This window comes from Phodopus roborovskii, unplaced genomic scaffold, assembly GCF_943737965.1.
Source record: "Phodopus roborovskii unplaced genomic scaffold, PHOROB, whole genome shotgun sequence".
Lineage (NCBI taxonomy): Eukaryota > Metazoa > Chordata > Mammalia > Rodentia > Cricetidae > Phodopus > Phodopus roborovskii.
Genome location: NW_026126597.1, coordinates 1,553,004 through 1,574,477, shown reverse-complemented (window position 1 = coordinate 1,574,477; position 21,474 = coordinate 1,553,004). Strand labels below are relative to the sequence as shown.

Sequence of the window (21,474 nt, the reverse complement as noted above, 5' to 3'; positions counted from 1 at the left end):
TATCCTCAGCTTGTTTGTTTAACCTGTCTTTAAGATAACAATGTATCAACTAACCTTACTCTCCTTGGATTTCCCATGTCATCAGCATTTACAACCTAAGATAGGCTATGTATTCTTCTATGCCCCTGACCCAAAAAGCAGGGCATGCTTGTGTGCATATGTATGTGTGTTTGTGTGTGTGTGTGTGTGTGTGTGTGTGTGTGTGTGTGTGTACATGTGTATGGTGTTATAGTGATGAATACTGAAAACAATCTTATACAACAAATATCTGCCATAAATGTTGAAATCAGCACACAGATAAGACTAGGTAACAGTGTGTTTGCAGTATTAAGTGCTTTGGGGTCTGGTGCAAATAACTCTCTCTCTTAAAGATTTCTGCAAAGTGTTCCTCATTTCTTATGCATGTCATGTTTTCTATGTTGCTTAATACAGAGCAGAGCCCTTTCTTAGGGACAGTCAGGCAGCAGTCAGTCTTAAGGATGACAAGACATTGGGGACAAACCAGTTATATACAACCAACAAACTATAGACAAGCCAGCAACTACAAAATGCAGACTAAAGAGAGGGAGAAGAACTGTGGAGACTTCAAACACAGGATCACTCTTGGTCAAATTAGTCCAAGGGAGATGGCTGAGCTTTCTTTCCTTACAGTAACTTGGGTAAATTTTGGTGCATCTAGGGGTATCTTTAAAGCTTTTTAATTAAGCCAGATGTTCCTCCGAGAAGAACTTCAAAGTCAAGGGGCTAGCCCCAGGATGAAAAGAAGCTAGGCAAGTGGTCACAGTCTCCTTTTAGCAAAAGCACCCTAACAAGTTTATGTACCTGGCCAGACCAGAGTCCTCTCACACATGTTTCTTGATGGCTTTTCTCCATCACCACATGTGACAAACATATCTATGTGTATGGTGTGCCTTCTGTGCTGCCTAGGCTGTCTGGCTTAATTCCAAGTATGTGGGAGTAAAGCAGCCCTTTCTCACCCCTCTAAGGAAGTGCATCAGAGAGCTTGCAGACCACCTCCAGGCCTGGGGCTCTCGGACTTGCAGCCATGCCAACAGGTGGACTGCTTCCTGGCATCCCATGGGGCTACCCTCACCACAAGAGTTCTCCACATTTTCTTCCCAGACATGCAGATGTTTGAGGATTGTGCTGACATGGTGTTAAAAAGGCAAATCACTACTCTGTCACTTGGCTTCTTTATCTACTTTTTAAAAAAGTTTAATAATTTCTTCAAGGAACAGGGTCATTTTGCATGAATGTATCCCATCATTCTAGTAGCCCATCTCTAGAACTTGATACACTTGACCACAGAGGATTGCAGGGTTTGGCTACACTCAGGATCTTCTGTCTAGGGTGCTTGCTTTGTCTGTCTCTGAGCTATGCCATTACTCATTCTCCGTCCTCTTCAGCAGGACTGTGATTTCCTTTCTGTGAGCTTTTTCTTCTCCATTCCCTACATACTACCTCTTTCCCTTTTCCCTACTCACTGTAAAATAAGAATGAATGAATGAATAAATAAATAAATATTACTTGGATTTTTTTTTTTTTTACTACTTATCTCAGAGGTGGAGAGTGGCAAACTTGAAATTTTTTAAAATATAACTTCATTGGTTCACATGAACATTTAGGTCATGGATGAAACACAGAAAATGGAGAAGAGAAGGGGCATGGCTCACTCTGCAAAGTTTGTGCATGCTACCCATGGATTCCCTGCTTGGCTGCACCTTTTATCACAAATTTCTGTCTATTCCTTGCCTTCAATTAACTCTGCCTAAAAGAATATAATGTCTGTAGCAGGGTACCAGAACGTACAGAAGCTGGTTCTCATCAGGGATGGACTAGGATCAACAGAAGGAATTACAGATGTCAAACAAGGCCTGGTAGAGACCTAAATGAACTGAACTCTAATCCATGAAGCATCTGTAACCCAAGGAGAGAATCCAACAAAGGGAGACGCTATATGGTGTTTTGAACGAGAATGGTCCACACAGACTCATATGTTTGAATGCTGATTCCCAGCTAGTGAAACTGTTTGGGGAGGATTAGTGGCCTTGTTGGTGAGGTGTGTCCCTGGAAGGGGGGGGGCTTTGAGGTTTAAAAATCCTAGGCCTGGTCTAGTTTCTGTGTCTTCTCCCTCCCTCCTTCTCTGCATCCCTCCCCCCTCCAACCTATAACTTGCAGATAAGATGTGAGCTCTCAACTACTTCTCCAGTACCCATGCCTGCCATCCTGCTGCCACGCTGACCATGGGTTCACCCTCTGAAACTGTAAACAAGCTCCAATTAAGTGCTTTATTGTATAAGTTGCCTTGGTCATGATGTTTCATCACAGCACTATAACAGCAACTAAGACAAGGCTGCCAGGCTTCGGGGAGTGTGTAGTGACCTTCCCTCTCTCAGACACCACTAATGCTGGACATTCTGGGCAATCAAAAGTTGAGGAAACTTACATGTTTTTCCATCTGGAAAACACTGCAGACCTCTGAGTTTCAGGGGTCTTATTCATGCCTCTTGTTTCCTACTTGGTTTATCAAAAGTAGTGCTGGTGTCATCCCTCAGGCATCCCACAGTTACTACTGACACGGTGGTCACTCAGAGGGAGTTGGGGATCTTCCGGGACAGACGACAATGCCTGACTTACATATGCCCTCAAGGACAGATCGGGAAATCCTGGCATGGCTCTTACCTGGAAGGACTTAATGAAAGTCCACAGCAGTGTCCGGATGCCTTCCCCCCTGCTGAGAAGCTTCACCAATCGCATCACTCGGAAAAGACGGAAAAAGGTGATGGAGATTCTATTGCTCTCTTCAGAGTTCTGAAGGGTTATCATGGAGAGGTCAAACCCAGTGGAAAGTAGAACATGCAACACTTTCAGAAAAACAGCAACAGACGCAAAGGTGACAGACATAAGAACTGGAGATGTGTTTCTAGGGCCTTTTCACCTCAAAAAGCATGATATGAAAGGAAAAGTCACATGCTAACAACACAGGGCTGGGGGGGGGTGGAAACTGCATCCACACAGCACATGCATGTCCAGGTGTTCTACTGTGTTAGAGGAGAACGCTGGGCTGCTCAAGAGTACTGGACACTGATGAGGAATGCAAACCACTGCAGACACTGATCTGGAAGGACAATCATGGAGAATACGGGACACCAGTGGAAAACTCGACATGGTCAAATAAACTCAAGGAGAAGGCCCAGCCCCTGGGGACCAGTCACTGATCTTACCCCAGGTGTGACGGTTGGGAGAGGGACACTTTCACTTTCAGTTGGCTTTAAGAAATCAAAGATTGAAATGTATTAATGAAGGGGGAAGGAAGCAATAGCTCAGGAGACATTTCCCCCCTTTTACTAGTGTGTAGTTAATGTCTACATTAACTGCTGCTCCTGCCCTGAGAAAATACCAGTGCCTCATTCTGGAACTGGACTAGAGGTGGGGGCGGCCATTGACAGGAGCACAGATTCACTATTCTAGTCTAGTTTCCTCCCAGGGATGTGAGGTATCAGGCGACTGACTTGTCAAAGATTGTGGTACATACGTCAGTGGTCTCTAAAGTCAGGCTCAGAGAAACCTCTGCTTCTCTGGCTCAGTCAAAGGAGCTGACCTCCTGCAGCAGACCTCCTGGCCCAGAGTAAGTCTAGCCATGGGAAAAACAGCGGCCCTGCCTGTGGTCCTCACACTTGAGCGTTCCATGCGTCCGTCCCACTGAATCAATATCTCTGCTGAAGGACTGGAAGGTCAGTGTAAGGAAAGAGGCAGGCTTCTGTCTAGCCACCTGTACTGCTTGGTCTGAAGTTCAGCCTGGCCCCAGTCAGACAAGCACTCCAGCTTTCAGGACTCTGGAAGGACATTGTGGGGCTAGTTTTCCTGGGTCCCAGCAGCTCTGTGTCACACAGGTATGACCATGTGTCTGGTGACCAGGGCCTAAGAATGGTGCTCATTGGTTTCTCTCACCTTCACAAAGGGCTGAGCTCTTCTTAACTCCACTCAATGCTAAGCCAGGACCTTTAGGGAATTGCTTAGGAAAATCCAAAGATGCTGGAGGCAAGTCTTCCCTGCCAGGAAGCATCTTTAAATAATAATAGCAAGAATGGAGGAAGGGACTACCTCCTATCTCTCTGCCACTGTCACTTGCACTGAGGAAGTGAGACTCTGGATGAAGGGAAGGAGCTGCTGCTGGTGACTCCCAGCCAAAGGCTTCCTGTGCACACCGTAAAACTATACAGGGGAGGTAGGTGGATAGCTTCTAGATACTTCCTCCTCTGGGGACACAGAAGAAGAAAGGCTTGGTTCTTTTGCTGATTTCTGGGCCCAAAGAGAAGAATTCTATGGCCCTCAGTAAGAAAAATGGGTTTGGATACATTGGACGATGCCCGTATGTAATTCAGCAGTAATTCTGGACCCAGGAACTGGTCCTGATTACCAGAAAGGGCTCTGACTAGACTGGACTCATTATGCAGCTTGTGTTGGCATTAAAATCTGATTCCCCTGTCTCTACCTCTCAAGTTATGGGGTTACAGGTGTGAGCCACTATGCCTAGCTTAGACCATGGGTTTCTTTTTGTTGTCGTTGTTTGTTTTTGAATTTGAGGCTATAACATACATATACACAGAATTAGTGTCCCAGCACTCTTGCCCCTTATCAGTCTCCTCTAAGGACTGTGGAGAGGAGGCTTCACTTTTGCCCAGGCAACTAGACTGTGCACATGAGAGAGAGAGAGAGAGAGAGAGAGAGAGAGAGAGAGAGAGAGAGAGAGAGAGAGAGTGTGTGTGTGTGTGTGTGTGTACACAGCTCCATTTGTCCATGCTCAGAGGACTGGACAGGGCAGTGCAGAGCCCTCTACAGCTACATTACCAAAATACATATGTGGGATCTGCAAGAGCAGAGAAGCCTGTTCTTCCTGGCTGCCCTCTTCTGTTCCTATGTGTTGCTCCATGACAGACCATTTATGATCCTCTTCCTTTGGGCTGACAAAAGTTGGCTAAATGGACTTTTGAAATGTGTATGTGTTTAAGTGTATCTGAAGGATGATAATCATCAATCATTAAATTCAAATTCACTATGAAGCTGCATCCATCTCCTACATACTGAAATTACAGGTGTGGACCACAACATATACTCAAACTCTTTTTCTTTCTTTTTTTTTTTTTTAAAGGGGCAGGAGAGGAGACATCATTTGTCAGGAGACAAAGCGGTGAACCACACAACACAGGAATGAAAGAACAAAGCACTTCAGGCGGCATGCACCCCCAGAGTAGCCTGAGTGTTGGCCCTGCCCCCACACACTGTAGGACAGGGAGGGCTGCTATAGCGGCAGATGTATTGGGCATCAATGGGGGACCAAAGTGGAAGGCCCCCAGGATGGCTCTGCTGCATCTGCAGAGAAGGCAGCTGCTCTGATCCTGGGCTGCGCTCTAAAGCCACCAATGGCCACATGCCACCCAAGGAATTTTCTAAACTGAACCAGGGCCTTCTACACTTCAGGAATTTTGAAAGCCACAGAACTATTCTAATATGCTCTCAGAGTAGAGGATCTTGGTCCCTAGCCCACTGTGATATTGGACCAAGAATTCAGCAAAACACTCTCAGCAGGGGCTTAGTCACAGAGTGGGGTCACTGGAAAAGCCCACCTGGGATGTTCCAGCTCAGCAGAACCTTCAGGAGCTGATGAGGGACCAGAATTTGGATGTAAGGGGTAGAAGGGCACTGGGAATGGATAGGGAGAGGATGGGCAAGGAGCATGAGTGACCTGGTACTATACTCAACTTTTATTCACTAGAGAACTGGAAGCAGGGGGGTAAAGACTTGCCCCCTACATGCCTTTCTTTTCAAGAATGGCCTCAAGGACCTGGGTGAACCATGGTCAACAGAATTCCACTGTTGCCTAAAGGTTTGGAACAGGCAGCTTCAGTAGCTTCTGCTATTGCAAGAACATGTTCCTCAGCCTGGCTCCTGGCTACCACATGGAGTTGAGAGCTAAACTGAGAGCCTCATTCTGACAGCACACCAAATGAAATTGTAGTGTCTAAGCTGGGCATTTGACAAGGCAGCAGCAACTCTCAGGATCTGGGAGTGAGCTCCCGTTGAGTTTTTATATTCTTTGATAAACATGAAGCAGCCACAGCTTCTAGGCAAGAACACACTCTCGGGCAACAATGGGATGAAAAAAGACTGAATGTCAGCAACAGCCATCCCTGGGCCAGAAAAGTTGTTGCTTGACCATTTCAGAACTCAAGGAACAAACAGGCATCAAAAAGAAAGCAAAGTGCCACCCAACATTTCAGCAGCTTGGTGACATTTCAACCAAAGGTGAAGGGGACAGGTTCAGGAAAGCCAGCACACCATGAGCAAACAGGGTGGGAGCATGGAGAGGACAGAAAGATGGACAGGGCTGGGTGAGCATGCAGACAGGACAGTGCAAAGGGCCATCAAAACTTTTTGTTGTAGCAAAGACTACAAACAAGCTAAAGTCCTCATTTTCCAGGCCAGATCATTCTGGAAGGCCAATGTGACTGACCAAGCAAGCCTGAGCCCAGGCCCTGGTTAGGACAAGGACATATGGAGAAGAAACAGTTTAGATGACCATGGATGATCCTTAGCAAGTCCTGCAAAACTCAGTGAAACACCAAAGGTGGGAAGCAGAAACAAAGTATACAGTCTCTAGAACGCCTTTGCTTAATGACTTCACCGTATATATGATTATATATACTTGCCGCTACAATTTTCTAAAAATAAAACCAACATGAAAAACCAATTAGGCAACAGCAAAGGAAGATCAACAGAGTCTGGGGGAGAGAGCAAAGCAGGTTAAACATCATAAAACATGATGATGATGGCAACTCAAACCAGACAACAATGGACCAAGGGTATTCATGCTGTTGACTATGGACATCAGGAGATAGGGTAACTGGAGATATGATATGCATTGCTCTCCTAGGGAACTGTGTGTATATGGAAGAAGGGTATAGGAGTAAATATTCCTATCCTGGAATATTTGTAACATCAGAGAATAAGAATGTTCTTCTGCTTTGTTTCGTTAATCATTGATTATTCCCAGAGCCTAGCTCCAGGCCTACAAGCATTAGATGCCCAGTACAACTGGTGTTGAAGATAGAATAAATGAGCAAGGAGCATAACCTTTGCATCAAGGGACAGTGAACAAACACAGATCTCTATAGGTAGCATGAGGAGGGGCTGTCAAGGCCAAGGCTAAGGAGTGCTTAGTCTCAGAATACAGCTAGCCAGGGAAATGTCACTGATTGACAGCAGCTTTGGGAACTGGGAATATTCCCCAGTGTGAGTCTTCAACAAGAACTGGATATCATGAAAGAGATCTTGCACAGAAACTTGACATAAACTGCTAACTAGACACTCAAGCATAGACTTCCCCCCATCCACAGAACAGCAGGACCACCCTGAGATACTGACAGGTAAGGCCAAGCCATAGTTGAAGAGTAGGGCTAGCTCCCAGTCCATGAAGCAGGTATTGCCTGTGGGTTTACCAAGTCACACTAGCTAGCCAACAGGTAGGCAGCATGAGAAAGCTGGGTATCTAGATGGTGAACAATTTCAGCTACATCCTGGTACCCAGAAAATAAGAGTTTATGACCTCTGGCTCATAGCACCTAAAACATCTATTAGGGCAACAGCTTATGGTATGTGAATAGTTTTCATAGGTTGTTTCTCATCCATGGGAAGTTCCTTGATATACATCATAAATACTTCAAATGTCTTGAGATAAATAGAGCAGTCAAATGTCATGCCACATGACAGCCAAGGTAGGGTCCTGCTTATTTTATACCCAAATGCCATTTACATGTCATAATTGCAATTTTGGAGCTGCTTATAGAATATGTCTCATAAAGTTGAATTTATCTAAGTCTCAGCTTAAGGAGGTTGGGGGATGTGTGCGGTCAGGCCAAGCCTAGTGAAATATCATCTTAGTATTGGCATGGCATGGCATGGCATGGATTTTGGTGCAAGGGGGCTTAAATCTTACCCTGGTGATCATGGCAATATCTTACAGTCTGTTTTACATAGTACACAGGAAAACTGCATGAATATTGTATGTCTTCATAACTTGCTATTTTAATAAATATTTTCACAAATATTTACGAAGTTTTATTCTCAGAGAATATGGGACCTATCAGTGAGGAAAGTGAAGCCCAAGTCCATAAGTTAGGCTTGGAGTACAGCAGGAAATGCCAGGTTGGGTGCTGTCCAACCATCCATACTGACTAGAGTTGGCCTGGCTACATCAGAGGGGCACTGAGGAATATTATTGTTCCCATTTGGCACAGGCAGTCTGGGCACCAGGATGGACCTGACAATTCTCAGCCTTGCATATGTGAGCCAGGCAGAGCAGAGCACTGAGGTGGCAGGAGGCAGTGCTAGACTGGCAACACAAAGCAAAAGCGGACGCCACACAACGGTACTTCCCCAAGCTCCATTCACCGCCTTTAAGGACACACACTGGCATCTACCAAGCCTGCCATTGATCCTGATATAGGCCAGCAGACAGGGCCCTTTACTGCCTGCCTCTGACTTTCACTTGAGGGTATTGGTGCTCTCCTTCTCAAAATTTGAAGTTGGAGTCGTCAGAGTGCCTGTCCTAGGGGCTTACTCTATGTACTACGTACGTGCTCCCTTTTCAAGAATAAACCATGTGACAAAGAAGACACCGAATCTCTCCAGACACATTCCAGCAATACTCTTTGGGGATTAAGGGTCAATGTCACCAGCTAGACTCAGAGCATACTCAAAGCTAGGAGGACAGTGGCAGCAACTACCTTAAAGCCAGGTATTGCTAGAGGCATCTTCTGTGTCTCCCAGAACCGTGTGGGTACCAGGTACACACAACTAACTCCATCCTATAGCTGAAAAGATTGAGACACAGAGCAGTCAGGAGATCTGCTAGATACCCAGCTGCAGAGTGATGGGCCCTTAAGACTTGAGTATGATCTTTAAAAACAATCATTTCAGTTCCAAAGTGTCAATTCTATGTTTGTTTTTCCATTTCTTTAGGGGAACAGATGGAGATAGGACAAGGGATGGGAAACTACAAATTGACTTTTATCTTTTAAAATGGATCAGTGCCTGCAACTCTTATGTGCATGGAGATTCATGGTGGGCCTTCTAGTCTCTTTTACGCCAGGCTTAATGAAAACAATCACATTAAGGGACACAAAGTTTGCTACTTACATTCACTTCAGTTATAGCAATATCAACGACGCTACCCACAACAATTAAGGCATCAAAAGTGTTCCATGCATCAGTGAAATAGTGCTGTTAGGCAAGCATTCAGAAGCCACAGAGGACAGGAAGCACAACAGGAAGAAAAAAAAAAAAAAAAAAAAAAAAGGACAGCGTTAACAATGTGCCACTTGACTACTTGAAAAATCGCCCCGAGACAAACATGTTGTAGATACGTCACTTTGGATGGATTTTGACAGAGCAAATGGGACAGCCAGAGACACCCTATCTTACCTTGCCTACTAGTGCCTGGGGTCAGTGGTGCCAGAGAGTCAGCCCTGCAAAGGTGATTTGTGTCTGCAGAGGCCTTTGGCTCAGGCTCTACTCTAGAAGGTTCCTTCCCACAGCCTCTGTGAGAAAATGCCTAGTTTCCAATCAAGTGTAACTGGGATCTGTGACTTGTCCAGGTGATGCCACATCAGGGCAGGGAGTAGAATGTGCAGAAGGAGAGAAGACGCAGGCCACACAGGTGCATACTTACGTCGGCTTCGCTGAGGGCCACGTCTATAATGCTGCCGATTACGATGAGGGAGTCAAACGTGTTCCAGGCGTCACTAAAATACCCCTGGACAGAGCAGGCAGGGCCAGATGTTTATGAGCACTTATGAAGGGAACATCACATGGATCATTTGAGGGGGATACATCCGAGTCCCCACAGCACCCATAGCAACCAGGGAAGATTCAGGAAAGCCAAAGAGGAGACAACAATACTGTCTACTGGTGGAAAGGGGCACAGAGGGGTGGTTGTACTCCTGTGTGTGTGAGAGAGAGGGCATGAATAAGAATGGGCATGATGTGCATGAGTGCACATACATGCACATTCACACACACACACACACCCCAGACACACACCACACAAACACACCACACACACACACACATACCACATACATACACATACCACAGACACACACCACAGACACACACACACACCACAGACACACACCACACACACACACACACACACACACACACACACACCACACACTACAGATATATAGCCCTGGGCAGATAGAGGGTAACCCTGCCCTGATACCCTGAGTGTCTATGCCAAATCCTTATAAGCTTAGGGAAGAGTGAGGCTCCCCCATACTTCCACAACAGCCCTTGATTTCTGTTTTCCCACTTAAAGCCACCAGATTGGCAGTCTCCCCCATCCTCACTAGTCTAGCAAAGATAACAGGCTACGCAGTACAGCAGGATCCCCAAGAGCTCTTGGCTTAAGGGGCACAGGGAGACTCATCTAAAGGTCACAGCTTATAGGGAGACAGACATAGAGGGGCACAGAGCCTCAGGGTAGGGCCCTGGGCAGAGAAACTCTTGATTGTGGAGTAAGACAAGCAAGGCAAGTTCTGAGAGGAATAGCATTGAAGACTAAAGAGGATGTGTCAATGATCTCAGGTGGCCAATGGCCTCCCACTACCTTGACCCTTGCTTTTCTCTGCGCTTTCCATCTTCCAGGATAAATGGATTTCTCAACTACCTCCCTGGCTCTTTCCAATCTCAGGGTACCTCTGGCCTTAATCAGCCCAAACCCACTTCCTCCTTTGAGCTTAGACAAATGCCAGCTCCTTAACGGGGCTCTCCAGGTCCTTCTGACTGCTTCAGCTCTTACCATATTGACTGTACCTTTCTCACACTTCCATCCAGAAGGTCTACCACACCAAAGCTTTCCAAGCACTGGGAAGCTTAGCTTCTTCTGTTATTACCTCCACCAACCCTATCAGCCACACAGAGCCTTGAATCCACTCATACCTTAGTTTTTCCTGATACCCAGTTTTCAGGTCCTCGTATCTTGTGTCAGTTCTAATGTACTTGTGACTTGCAAATGCAGATGTATATTGTGTGGTTTATGCCTTTGAAGACCTTCACATTACATGCTTCACTGGTCCTGTTGACTCCCAATACTCTCTAGGAAGCCACACTGGAAGTGGCGATTATGTTCTGTACAGAGCTGGAAGCTGGAAGCTTCCAGTTGTCAGGGCTATCCCTTCAAGATTTGTCTATAAGCCAACTTGTATCTTGAAAAGGGAGATCACATTTTAAGAATAAAAATCCAGAGCTGAATTCTAGAGAGAGGGGCTCAGCATGTATATAGTGGGTACATTTACAGACAAATGGAGAAAAAATAGAACAGGAGGTGTTGAGAAGTACCAAGGCCCAGAAGCCTATGATCAGATTTAGGATTGAGGGAAGCATCTGCAGAGCCACAGCCTTCCGTTGCTTTGTGGAAAAGGTGGGCATGCTGACTTCTGACAACTGAGGTGGGGTGTCTTTCTATTTCCTACTAATGGCACTCCCATCCATCAACAGGAAGTCATTCTGACAGATGCTTACTGCTCCCAGACCCAACTTCAGAGACTTGAGCTGCACTTGGTCTCTCTCCTTTACAGTCATGGTGTCTCTTATACTTTCCCCTTACTGGCTGGTGCTCAAACAGTTCTCTCAGAAGTTCAAGGAGCTGCCAAATAGGATTGTCCTGCAGCAAACACACCAGGAATGTTTGCTTAAAAGTACAGCTCACATCTCCTTAGCTTGTTCTCATGAATACTGCATTCTCAGCAAGCCAAACAGAGAGAAGACAGGCACCCCCGAGGTATGGACTTGTGATGTGAAACATGGGGTCAGGGGCAGGGTAAAGAGCTGGTCCCAGGGTACAAGTCAGCCTTCTGCTTTCATTCCACAGGGCAGCTGGGTCACATGATGCCTCCGCATCAGAGTCCTCTTAAACTATTTATACTGTTCCAAGTGAGTAACCGGCATTTCTCTAATCACCAGCATCACTGAAGACTCTGCTAACAGACAAGCCCTTCCTTTCTCTTCATAGACTCTTCTGCAGTGTGGAATGTAGTCCTCAATCCAATGCTAAGACTACAAAACACTCAGAGAGCCCCTGTCCTCCCTGTATTCCATGATTTGCTGTTCTCATCTTGCCTGACAGATCTGCAGGTTACCTCTACCACATGCACATTATACAGCAACTCCTCTTGCAGCCCTACAGTGTGCACCGTGGCCAATGTTTCCACTCTGGGTCATTCCATCTGTGTATAAGATATTCTTCATGGAGCCTTTTCTGGTACACTGTGGTGGATAAAATCCCTTAGAATCAGCAAGGTGAGGGCCAAACACTTGGGGAAATTTTTGGAAATCTGATAGGCTAAGCAAATCTTTCACAGTTCCAACATGGTGCCCAAATCCCTACAGTTCAAATTAAAGGCTGACTTCCCTTGTTTACAAAACTGGAGGTTTCATGGCATGTGTGGCTGGAGGCCAAGGCTCTGGCCAGATAGGTCTGATAGCCCAGGGGCGGCAGAAATGTCAGGCCTCCCTTTCCTCCCACACACTGCTTCCCTGTTTAGCAGCCTCCTATTTCATGAAATCACTGCCTTGGCATCATGACTCAGCTTCTCCACCCTTCCTGCATTGAAGACACCATGGTTCCTCAGGCAGGCCCATCCCTACCTACCCTCCCAGCTGAAGGAGTGACATGCTCCTCTATAACTGAACTCAAAGCCAGGACCTCTCAAGGGAAGCCAGTAACCAAATCTTTTCCCTATCCCTTCTTCCCTCCCTTCCTGTCTGGCTTCTGTCCTTCCTTCTCCTCTACCTGCCTGTAAAGAACAAGTCAGTCAGCCACATGCAATGACTTTATTATTCAGAAGTGTTTCTGACTCTGACATTTAAGCTATTGTGCTAGTTGGTTAGTTTTTGTTTGTTTTTTGTTTTTTCTGTGTAGCTCTGGCTATCGGGAATTTACTTTGTAGATCTTTTTAGCTTTAATTGTCAATTGGACATAACCTAGACTCACCTGAGAAGATAATCTCAATGAGGAATTATCTGGTATAGCAACATGGGCAAGCCTGTGAACAATTTTCTTAACTGAGTTAATTGAAGTGGGAAAGCCTACCCTGAATGCGGGTGATGTGGGTGATGTGGGTGATGCGGGTGATGTGGGTGGCACCATCCCAAGGGCTGGGTCCTGGAGTGTGTAAGTAAAGAGATGTAGCCTGTTGACCGGCCCATGAGGACAGAGGGACCCTCACCAGCTGCTCTGTAGAGAATATTCTCACTGGGCTTGGCTACTGTGCAGCAATGGGAAGAATGGGGTTTTAAAGGTCAGGCAGGACTTCGGAGCACTGTGTCTTGGCGAATCCATCCTCCTCCCATTGTCTGGCACATAAGCCATCACAGCAATGCTGCTCTTCAAGAACAAGGATGCTGCTGTTATTGTAACAGTTCTTTGGATTATAATTTGAGGTCATCTCAGGCCATGAAACTATGTTACTGAGAAAAACTACAAAGCGGTGCACTTATTGGTAGAAATCACCCATCTAGACGCTCTGTTATGAGCACTGATTGCAAATTAGTTTCTGTGGTGTAACAGTATTACCTATCTGCTTACATGGCAATGGACATTCCTCCCAGGATTGGAGACTCACTAGGACAAGCAATGTACTGCAAGCCATTGATGCATTGGCCTTAGGGGTATGTGCACAGATGCACATTCTCATACTCACACATAGGCACACATGTATGCTCACAAATAAACACACACTCTCACATGATCACATGCCATGGGGGTGAGTGTGTTCTCCTCAGCCTGGACAAGCTTTGAAAAAACTTCAGAGCCTGATCGCCAGGCACAGAATGACATGGCATAGAGTTGCTGGGAAATGTTTCATGGGATTGTTCCATGCACATTTCTCAAGAACGTTCCACGCTCTGACTCTGCAACCTTTCCCATCAGTTCAGACAAATATTGTTCAAAGAAGTATAGGCAAAAGAGAAGCAAACCAAAGTTCCCAAGGAGGTTCTGATGAATTTGGAAAGAAGGGAATGTGTATGTAGGTAGGTATGGACAAGTCACAGTATGTAACATCTGGCCATGCGTAAGGTCCCAAATTTGAACCCACTGTAATCACCCCAATTAATCACTTACAAATATCCTTTCTTTTTGGTCGACAAAGATCCGATTAAAGATTGCCTACGAATTATTTCAAATTAAAAAAAGGAACAGGGTGGAATTCAAATTCTAAATAACTTTAGAGTATGTGAACCCAACCATTTCTGAAGTTGTACCATATTTCTTGGCTGCCTGCACAGAGTACAAACACCTGGGCACCAGGCTCTGCCAGTCTCTGTTCTGGGAGCTGGGGTCTGTGCTAACCATTAGGGAAGGGGGCCCCCAAGTCAGCTCATCTCTGCTCCTCAGTCTAGGGCTTTAGAGTGAAGGAACACCACTGCTTGAAGATAGCAGCGATGGTGTAATGGTGGTGTCGCAGTCTCCAGCATGGTGCTACACACCAAGTACCCTTAAAACACTGAATGAAATAAACCCTTACTCTCCACAATAGCCCCCAACAACTGGACTCAGTATGGTCACAGAAGAGATGAGGAAAGGAGGTTATGGGGCAGTGAAATAAGTTTGTGATGGACTGAGCATCTGATTTCAGATGTTTCACAACTGTGTTCTTTGATGTCAAGCTACACAGCTTGTGACACCACAGTCTTTGGGCTTTGTGGGACTGGGCTGACTCCCTCCCAAAGAAGGCACAATGCAGCCATTCCTTCAACATAGTGTAACATAGTTCATGCCACATTTTCTTACAAACACATGAAAATTTTCTAAATACAACAAACAAAAGATGGTGTAGCAATGAGAGGTACCAGAACTTTCTATAAAAGGGAAAAAGGAAGCTATAGGGCAGCAACAAATAGAAGCTGTCTTCGTGTTAGAAATCTCAGAGTGAAATCAGGGTCACTCTTTCTGATGATTATCAGACACTCCCCCAGTGCTCAGATAATGAGTTACATTTTCCTGAGACAGAACGAGATGCTACTCAAAATTAGAAAACCACATTTTACAGTGAAAAATCAGCCTACAAACTCCCAATTCTCTTCTCTCCTTTTCTTAGAATTCTTTTCATAAGTTTTTGGTTTTGCATATTTATTTTCCCATATGTATACAGATGTCCTAATCATATTTTAATATTCTCAGGTGGCAACCTACTTAGCTAACAGAACCGTTTAGTGTAATTCAGCAACACAAGGCTAAAAGGAAGCAAATCCTTCTCTAAGGTAACTCAACAACAACCTTTGCACAACAGATTCAGAAACTTACCTTGGGCTTAAATGCAATGACTTTCAAAACCATCTCAACAGTGAACACCCCCGTGAAGACCATGTTCAGAATGTCCATGGCATCATTGAACATCTTGGACTGCTCATAGTGCTGTGGATGAAGGCAGAGGTTTAGTTGTCAAATCTTATGATCTCACATTCTTGCAATGGGAGGCCCCCTGCCATTTGCACCCTGGGGGTTATTTCCCACTCTCCAGTACAGCATCTTCTCCCAGCAATTCAACCCAGTACTGCAAGGTCATATGGTGAACTTCCACAAAACACAGGAGGTGGGTGTCTATAACTCAATGAGGGTGATTGGACGATGGAGGAAATAACATGCCCATTCTTTCAGTTCAAGTAAGGGGGGTCACCCTTTTCTCTGTTGGGAATGATGGTCAGGTCCTTGACTGCACCTACCATCTAAATGTCTACAGATAAAGGTAGAATTTGATGAGCGATGAATCGTACACTATTTTTTTTTTTTAGGTTTATGTCTTATTAAGGCACAGATCAACATTCAGAGACATTTTCATTTTTAACTTCAAGAATGTGTATTTGACAAGAGACCTGTCTTCTGCAAAGAACTGATGGTTTGATTTGCTCAAGTTCTTCAAGCCTGGGCGAAATCTGCTTAGAGAGTATGGTTCTTGCTTTCTGACCTAGTATCACATCTATCAGACAGTCAACTGCTGAAAGATTCACTGTCAACACTACTCTGCAATTTGACTTGGTCAGGGTCAGCAAGAAGTTACTATATTTCAGGCCAGTATTTCAAAAAGCTAAAAAATATTGCACTACTGCCCTGGAAACCCCTTGTAGACAGAAATGTAACTTGGGTTATCCTTTTTAACACTGAGAGCCACTGTGTCATGTCCAGACCAAAGTCCAGACACAGGGACTAGAGAGATGGCTCAGAGGTTAAGAGCACTTGTTCTTACAGAGGACCTGGGTTTGATTCCCAGCACCCACATGATGGCTCACAATCATCCATAACTCCAGTTCCAGGGGATTCGAATTCCTCTTCTTACTTCTGTGGGCACCAGGCACATACATGGAGCACATATAAACATGGCAGCACAATATCACACATGTAAAATTAAATTTGAAAAAAAATCTAAAAATCATTTCAAAGTGCCAGACTTGAATAATCCAGTGGAGTGCTTTGGCCTGAGATAGGTGTAGACCTCCCACGTTACTCATGAGGAAAGTATAGCTCGGGGAACAGTCTCAGGACCACCAGCTGCTAAGGACAGGAGCCAGGACAGAAGCCGGAGCCTGGGTGGCACTGGAGCTTTGGTAAACAGCTACTCTTGGGTCCCAGGATCCATGCTAACCACCACACACAGGCTCCATGGAAGCACTACCTACAGCCCTGTCACTCAGATAGGTCCAGACATAAAGGTGACCGCATGTGTCCACCATGACAACCATCAGGCAGAATGAAACTCTGACCACAGAAAGTGGGAGGATCTGGGGCACAGAGCTGTGCGGCACACAGAGGTTTAGTTCCCACAGTGATCTTCATTGTTACCTGCATGGCCAGGCAGAGCGTGTTGAGCATGATGAGGACGAACATCATGTATTCAAAAGGCGAGGAGTTTACCACGTACCAGAACTTGTACTGGTAGGGGTTTTTGGGGATGTATCTCCTTAAGGGGCGTGCTTTCAAGGCGTATTCAACACACTGTCGCTGCAATGGTAGAAACATAGGGGTTCTGAGAGCTTCCAGGGAAGAAGTACATAGTGGTCACCTGCCTGGAAGAGCTTACTCTACCTCTTAAGGAAATGACCATGAACAAGAGTGAATCTCTGGCTGAATCTCTGGCATGAGCTAGCATTTGCCTTGTGATAACTTCAGAAGCAAGTGCAGCAGCCACTGTGTTGGCTCAGACTTGTAGGCAGAGCTCACGCAGCTGAGACTCTATAGTGTCTCTTAGGGAGAAGGGGTGCAGGGGGGCTTGGACTAAGCCTTGTCATGGCCTTTCCTCTCTGCCAGCAGGTGGTGATGCCAGGCCTGCGTGTGCTGTCCTCCAGAAGTGGAAGCCAGCTAACAATAGAAATGGAATCACAGGCATGGAATCTTCAAGAAGCACAGAGGCTGAGCTTTACTTCCTGAGGCTGGAAGCTCTCTGGATACTCCATCAGACCCATAGAAAATGCCTATCCAGCCTTATGGAGGGTGGGAGCTTACCATGCTAACCTCAGCATCTCCAGAGAATTGTTAGTAAAGATGGTGAGACTGAACTGAACAGACTACCATCCTTCTACTTATTCTGGGACAGACACTAGTTCCTTTTTGGAGCAAGCTGAGATGATGCCTGTAGTTGGCCTCCAGGCTTGCTCCTTCCTCCACCCCTCCATCCACCCCTTCCTCCCCTCTCCCTTCTGATGGGAGAGGTAGGAGGAGATTCAACATGAAGAGACTTGAGAGAGCAGAGGTCCGGACCCTCTCTCGGGTAAGATAAGGCCACGTGGAAATACTTAGATTATTAGAAATGGGTTAATATTTAAGCAAAGCTAGCCAATAAGAAATGTTAGTAACAGGCCAACAGCTTTATATCTAATACAGGGTCTCTGTGTGCTATTTGGGACTGGCACAGCTGTGGCACCAGGCTGGTGGGAAAATAACTAGTAACAAAATGGCCCCAAAACTACTTGTCACACCTTTCCTCCCTCCTTTCGCCCTCCTCCCTCTTCGCTGCCTTTACTCCAGACATAACTAGGGTTTAGACAAGTTCTCTGTGTTTGGGACTTAGTGTCACTCTGCCTCCAGGGACACCAGATTCCAACCCATTTGGGACTTTAAGTTCTCACACACATGTAACACCAGCTCCGCATGGTTTACCTAGCTTTGCTTTCACTCCTCTTACTTGGGTAGGCAAAGAAATAAGCCAAATTTCCCCCAGATTATCACTGGTAGGGGCTACAAGTACACTCTGACATAGGGAAGTTCTTCTATAGACCAAGCCAGCATGCCCTCACATACAGTCACAGTTGCCACCAGGGCAGGGATACCTCCTAAGACCATGGCCACCCTGCAGGAAGCCTGCACTTGCTCACCATGTCACCATAACAGCAGAGATGTATCTGACAGAAGACAGAGGAAACCCCTCAGAACAGACTTTCAAACTCATATGCTAAAGGTTCAAAAATAACAAAACAACAACCACAACAAAAATGTCTGAGGGGTAACTCCTTCATGCCTTCATAAATAATCTCAACATGAGTTAAGGGGCCAAGATTCCAGGAGCAGAGATGCACCTAATGTCACTGAGCAGGTACAGGAAGAGCAGGGCTGGAGCACAGGCTCTTGGTTTCCTTGCATTATCTCAGTCAGAGCCAAGGGTCCTACTTCTACTAGATTCGCTAACACAGGGAGGGAGATGAACAATGCCAGCAAAACTCTAGCACCAAGTTCAAAGTTTCTGACTCTTCCTATGAAATGATAGCTTATTTTGATTGAAGCCAACTGTGGCCCCCAGAAGACATCTGGCAATCTCTGGGAATATTTTGGTTCCTTACTAGAGGAAGGCGATGTCAGTAGAGGCCAGGGATTCTGCTCCTTGTCCTGCAGTTACGCCCAGAAGCACAAGTAAGAAGGATTGGCCTACAACTTCAACAGCACAGAGCTGAAGAAAGTTGGCAGCAAGCAGATATCAAAGAGCCTCCCTGAGGGGCCTGGGCAAGTTTAAATGAGTGATTTCTGGCTCTGAATCGCAGTACCATGCAAGAGTCTAAACCATCACTGGTCAGCCATAACCATGGGCTGTGGCCTCAGTGTTCTCTGACTCCTCGAGGTAAGCTTGGGGATTGGTCCCCCAGTCATAGTCCATCCTGTGTCTGGTGACTAACTCTGCAGAGATTCAAACATGGCTGATGGTGTGCTCTGAACAGGGCCTGAGCTGGGGCGAGCCCTCCCCTCTGTGTAGAGAAAGCCATTGAAAGAGGAGGTGCTCTGCTCTGGCTTGAGTTGAGGGACAGAGGCACAAACAGTGTGTGACTTTAACCTGATTTTTGTCGAGCTCACAGTTCTTATACTCTTTTTCTCCCTGCTCCTGGAAGGTGACGATAACAAAGCCCACGAAGATGTTCATCATGAAGAAGGCAACGATGATGATGTAGATAATGAAGAAGATGGAGATCTCCACACGGTGGTTATAGACTGGACCAACGTTCTCTCCATTCGAGTCAATAGCTTTGTACAGCAACCTGGAGAACAGCAAATCTGGTGACAACCAGCCAACCCCACAGTCCAAGCAGCCCAGCCCATAGCCCCACCAGATGTTCCCAGAATTCCTCTGCACAGTCATGGGGCAGGGGTGGGGTAGGAGCATCAAGGCCTCTAAACACAGCCTGGCCACTTAGGCATCTTCAGCCTTATGCCCAGACAGCTAGAATCTAGATGAGGGTTATCCAGATATAATCAGAGAATATCAAAAGGATTTCACAAACCATCCACAATGAAGCCTTCTGTTAACAGGTAAGAGATAGAGCACATCACACTGACATATTGAAGGAACTGAAAATTGTGTGTATACTTACAGACACCCAGTACCCAAACAAAATTTCTAAAGTTAAGGGATATTACAGTGTCAGATAGAACTCTTAAGAAGAAAGACATTGGCATAAACCACCCCAACTTCAACTAATCTACTCTAACCACAGTCAGCCTTTCTCAGCCCCATCCCACACACAAAAGCTTTTTCTCGTCCTCTCTTCTTGTCATTACTTCTCTCAAGAAGGGCAGGTATCACTGCCATCCCTTCTTATCCATGGTCAGAAAAGCAGCCAAGTGCTACGGTCACAGTCCTCAGGGCACAGTCCAGAGCTGGGCTCAGGTCCTTGTAGCTGCAAGTCCCAGGCTAGATCACATCCCGCCAGCTGCCCCAATGGCTCATTAAGGCACCATATCCCAAACCTGGCATTACTTGCTCTTACTCCATACCCATTCTCCTAGATCAGCTTCCTAGTAGGCACGTGTCACTCAGCTGTCTACACACACTTCTGAGAATATCCATCACAGCCAACAGAGAGCACTGGCAACCAGCAGGAACCAGCCTGGGCACTCTCCTCCTGAAGCTCCTCTGGGCATGCACATCTGAGAGGAGCCAACAGAGCACCAGAGTCTCCCCTTTTGCTTTCCCCTTTCTCCCTTCCTTATGTTCCAGTATTGTAAATCATCCAGATCCAAGCCATTCATCCAGACCCTATTCTATACTAGGTATGACTATGTGGCATTTCTATTGGTTCTAGGCTCTAAGGGAGGGACAGTGCCATGTTGAATGGAGTTGATATCGAAAGCATAATTTATGAATGAGTTTTTAAGCATCTTCATGAAGGAAGTGGCAGGGTGGCAACTGTCCATGCCTGGCACACATTAGTGTTCATTATGTATCATAATGAGTGAATGAATGACAGTTTGGATACTTTCAAATTCTCTTTGAGAACAGCAGAAGGGCATCTACCATTAGCAGCTTACACAGCAAATGCTTTTTAGAACCTCTTTAACCCACACCCAAAGATGATGCCTTGGCCCTTCACATCCGAAGCCAGAAGTAGGATGCAGATGTTTAACCCCTGCCTGTTCAGATGGAGGAGACACCATTGGCAAGAAATGATGACAATTTGCCCAAAGTTAGTCACAGGGGCAAGCTTGCTAGCTGTTAAGATAAAAAATAGAACCCTTCTCTCCTGGAAGGATGAGAGCCCAGAGTCCCCAAGGAGCCAGTAGGGACTTCATGAGGAGACTGGATATTCTTCATACTCACGCAGGCCAGCCCTCAAAAGTTGAGACCGTGAAGAGCGCCATCATGGCCGAAAGGACATTGTCAAAATTAAAATCACTGTTCTGCCAGATCCTCTCACGGACCACAGGACTGTCAACATCCCCGTCCTTATAAAGAATGAAAAGCCCCCTGGAGAAGAAAGGAGTTAGAGTCATCATGGCTTACACATATGGTGGTATCAGTTCAGTCCCATCTCCAGAACATTACACATAACCCCAGGCAGACCACACCTCTGAGCATAGCCAAAATTATACATAGTCCAGTCAGGCCACACCCCTGAGAATAGCCCAAAATTATACATAGCCCAGTAAGGCCA

At 45.9% G+C, this 21,474-nt stretch overlaps 1 protein-coding gene across 13 annotated transcripts in view; it reads right to left on the bottom strand.

The window, feature by feature from the left end:
- Cacna1d (calcium voltage-gated channel subunit alpha1 D) overlaps nucleotides 1-21,474 on the bottom strand; it is a 296,027-nt gene that overhangs the window by 38,614 nt on the left and 235,939 nt on the right. For 4 of the 13 annotated variants that reach the window (XM_051204741.1, XM_051204740.1, XM_051204742.1 and 1 more), the window contains 7 exons: nucleotides 21,141-21,287; nucleotides 19,380-19,581; nucleotides 16,904-17,062; nucleotides 15,371-15,481; nucleotides 9,199-9,282; nucleotides 3,225-3,269; nucleotides 2,683-2,811 (listed from right to left, as the gene is read on the bottom strand). In XM_051204741.1, the coding sequence (XP_051060698.1) occupies nucleotides 2,683-2,811; nucleotides 3,225-3,269; nucleotides 9,199-9,282; nucleotides 15,371-15,481; nucleotides 16,904-17,062; nucleotides 19,380-19,581; nucleotides 21,141-21,287 (877 nt within the window). Of the gene's footprint in view, nucleotides 1-2,682; nucleotides 2,812-3,224; nucleotides 3,270-9,198; nucleotides 9,283-9,730; nucleotides 9,815-15,370; nucleotides 15,482-16,903; nucleotides 17,063-19,379; nucleotides 19,582-21,140; nucleotides 21,288-21,474 lie in introns of all 13 variants that reach the window. The other 9 variants (XM_051204750.1, XM_051204743.1, XM_051204749.1 and 6 more) reach the window with 4 other exon arrangements.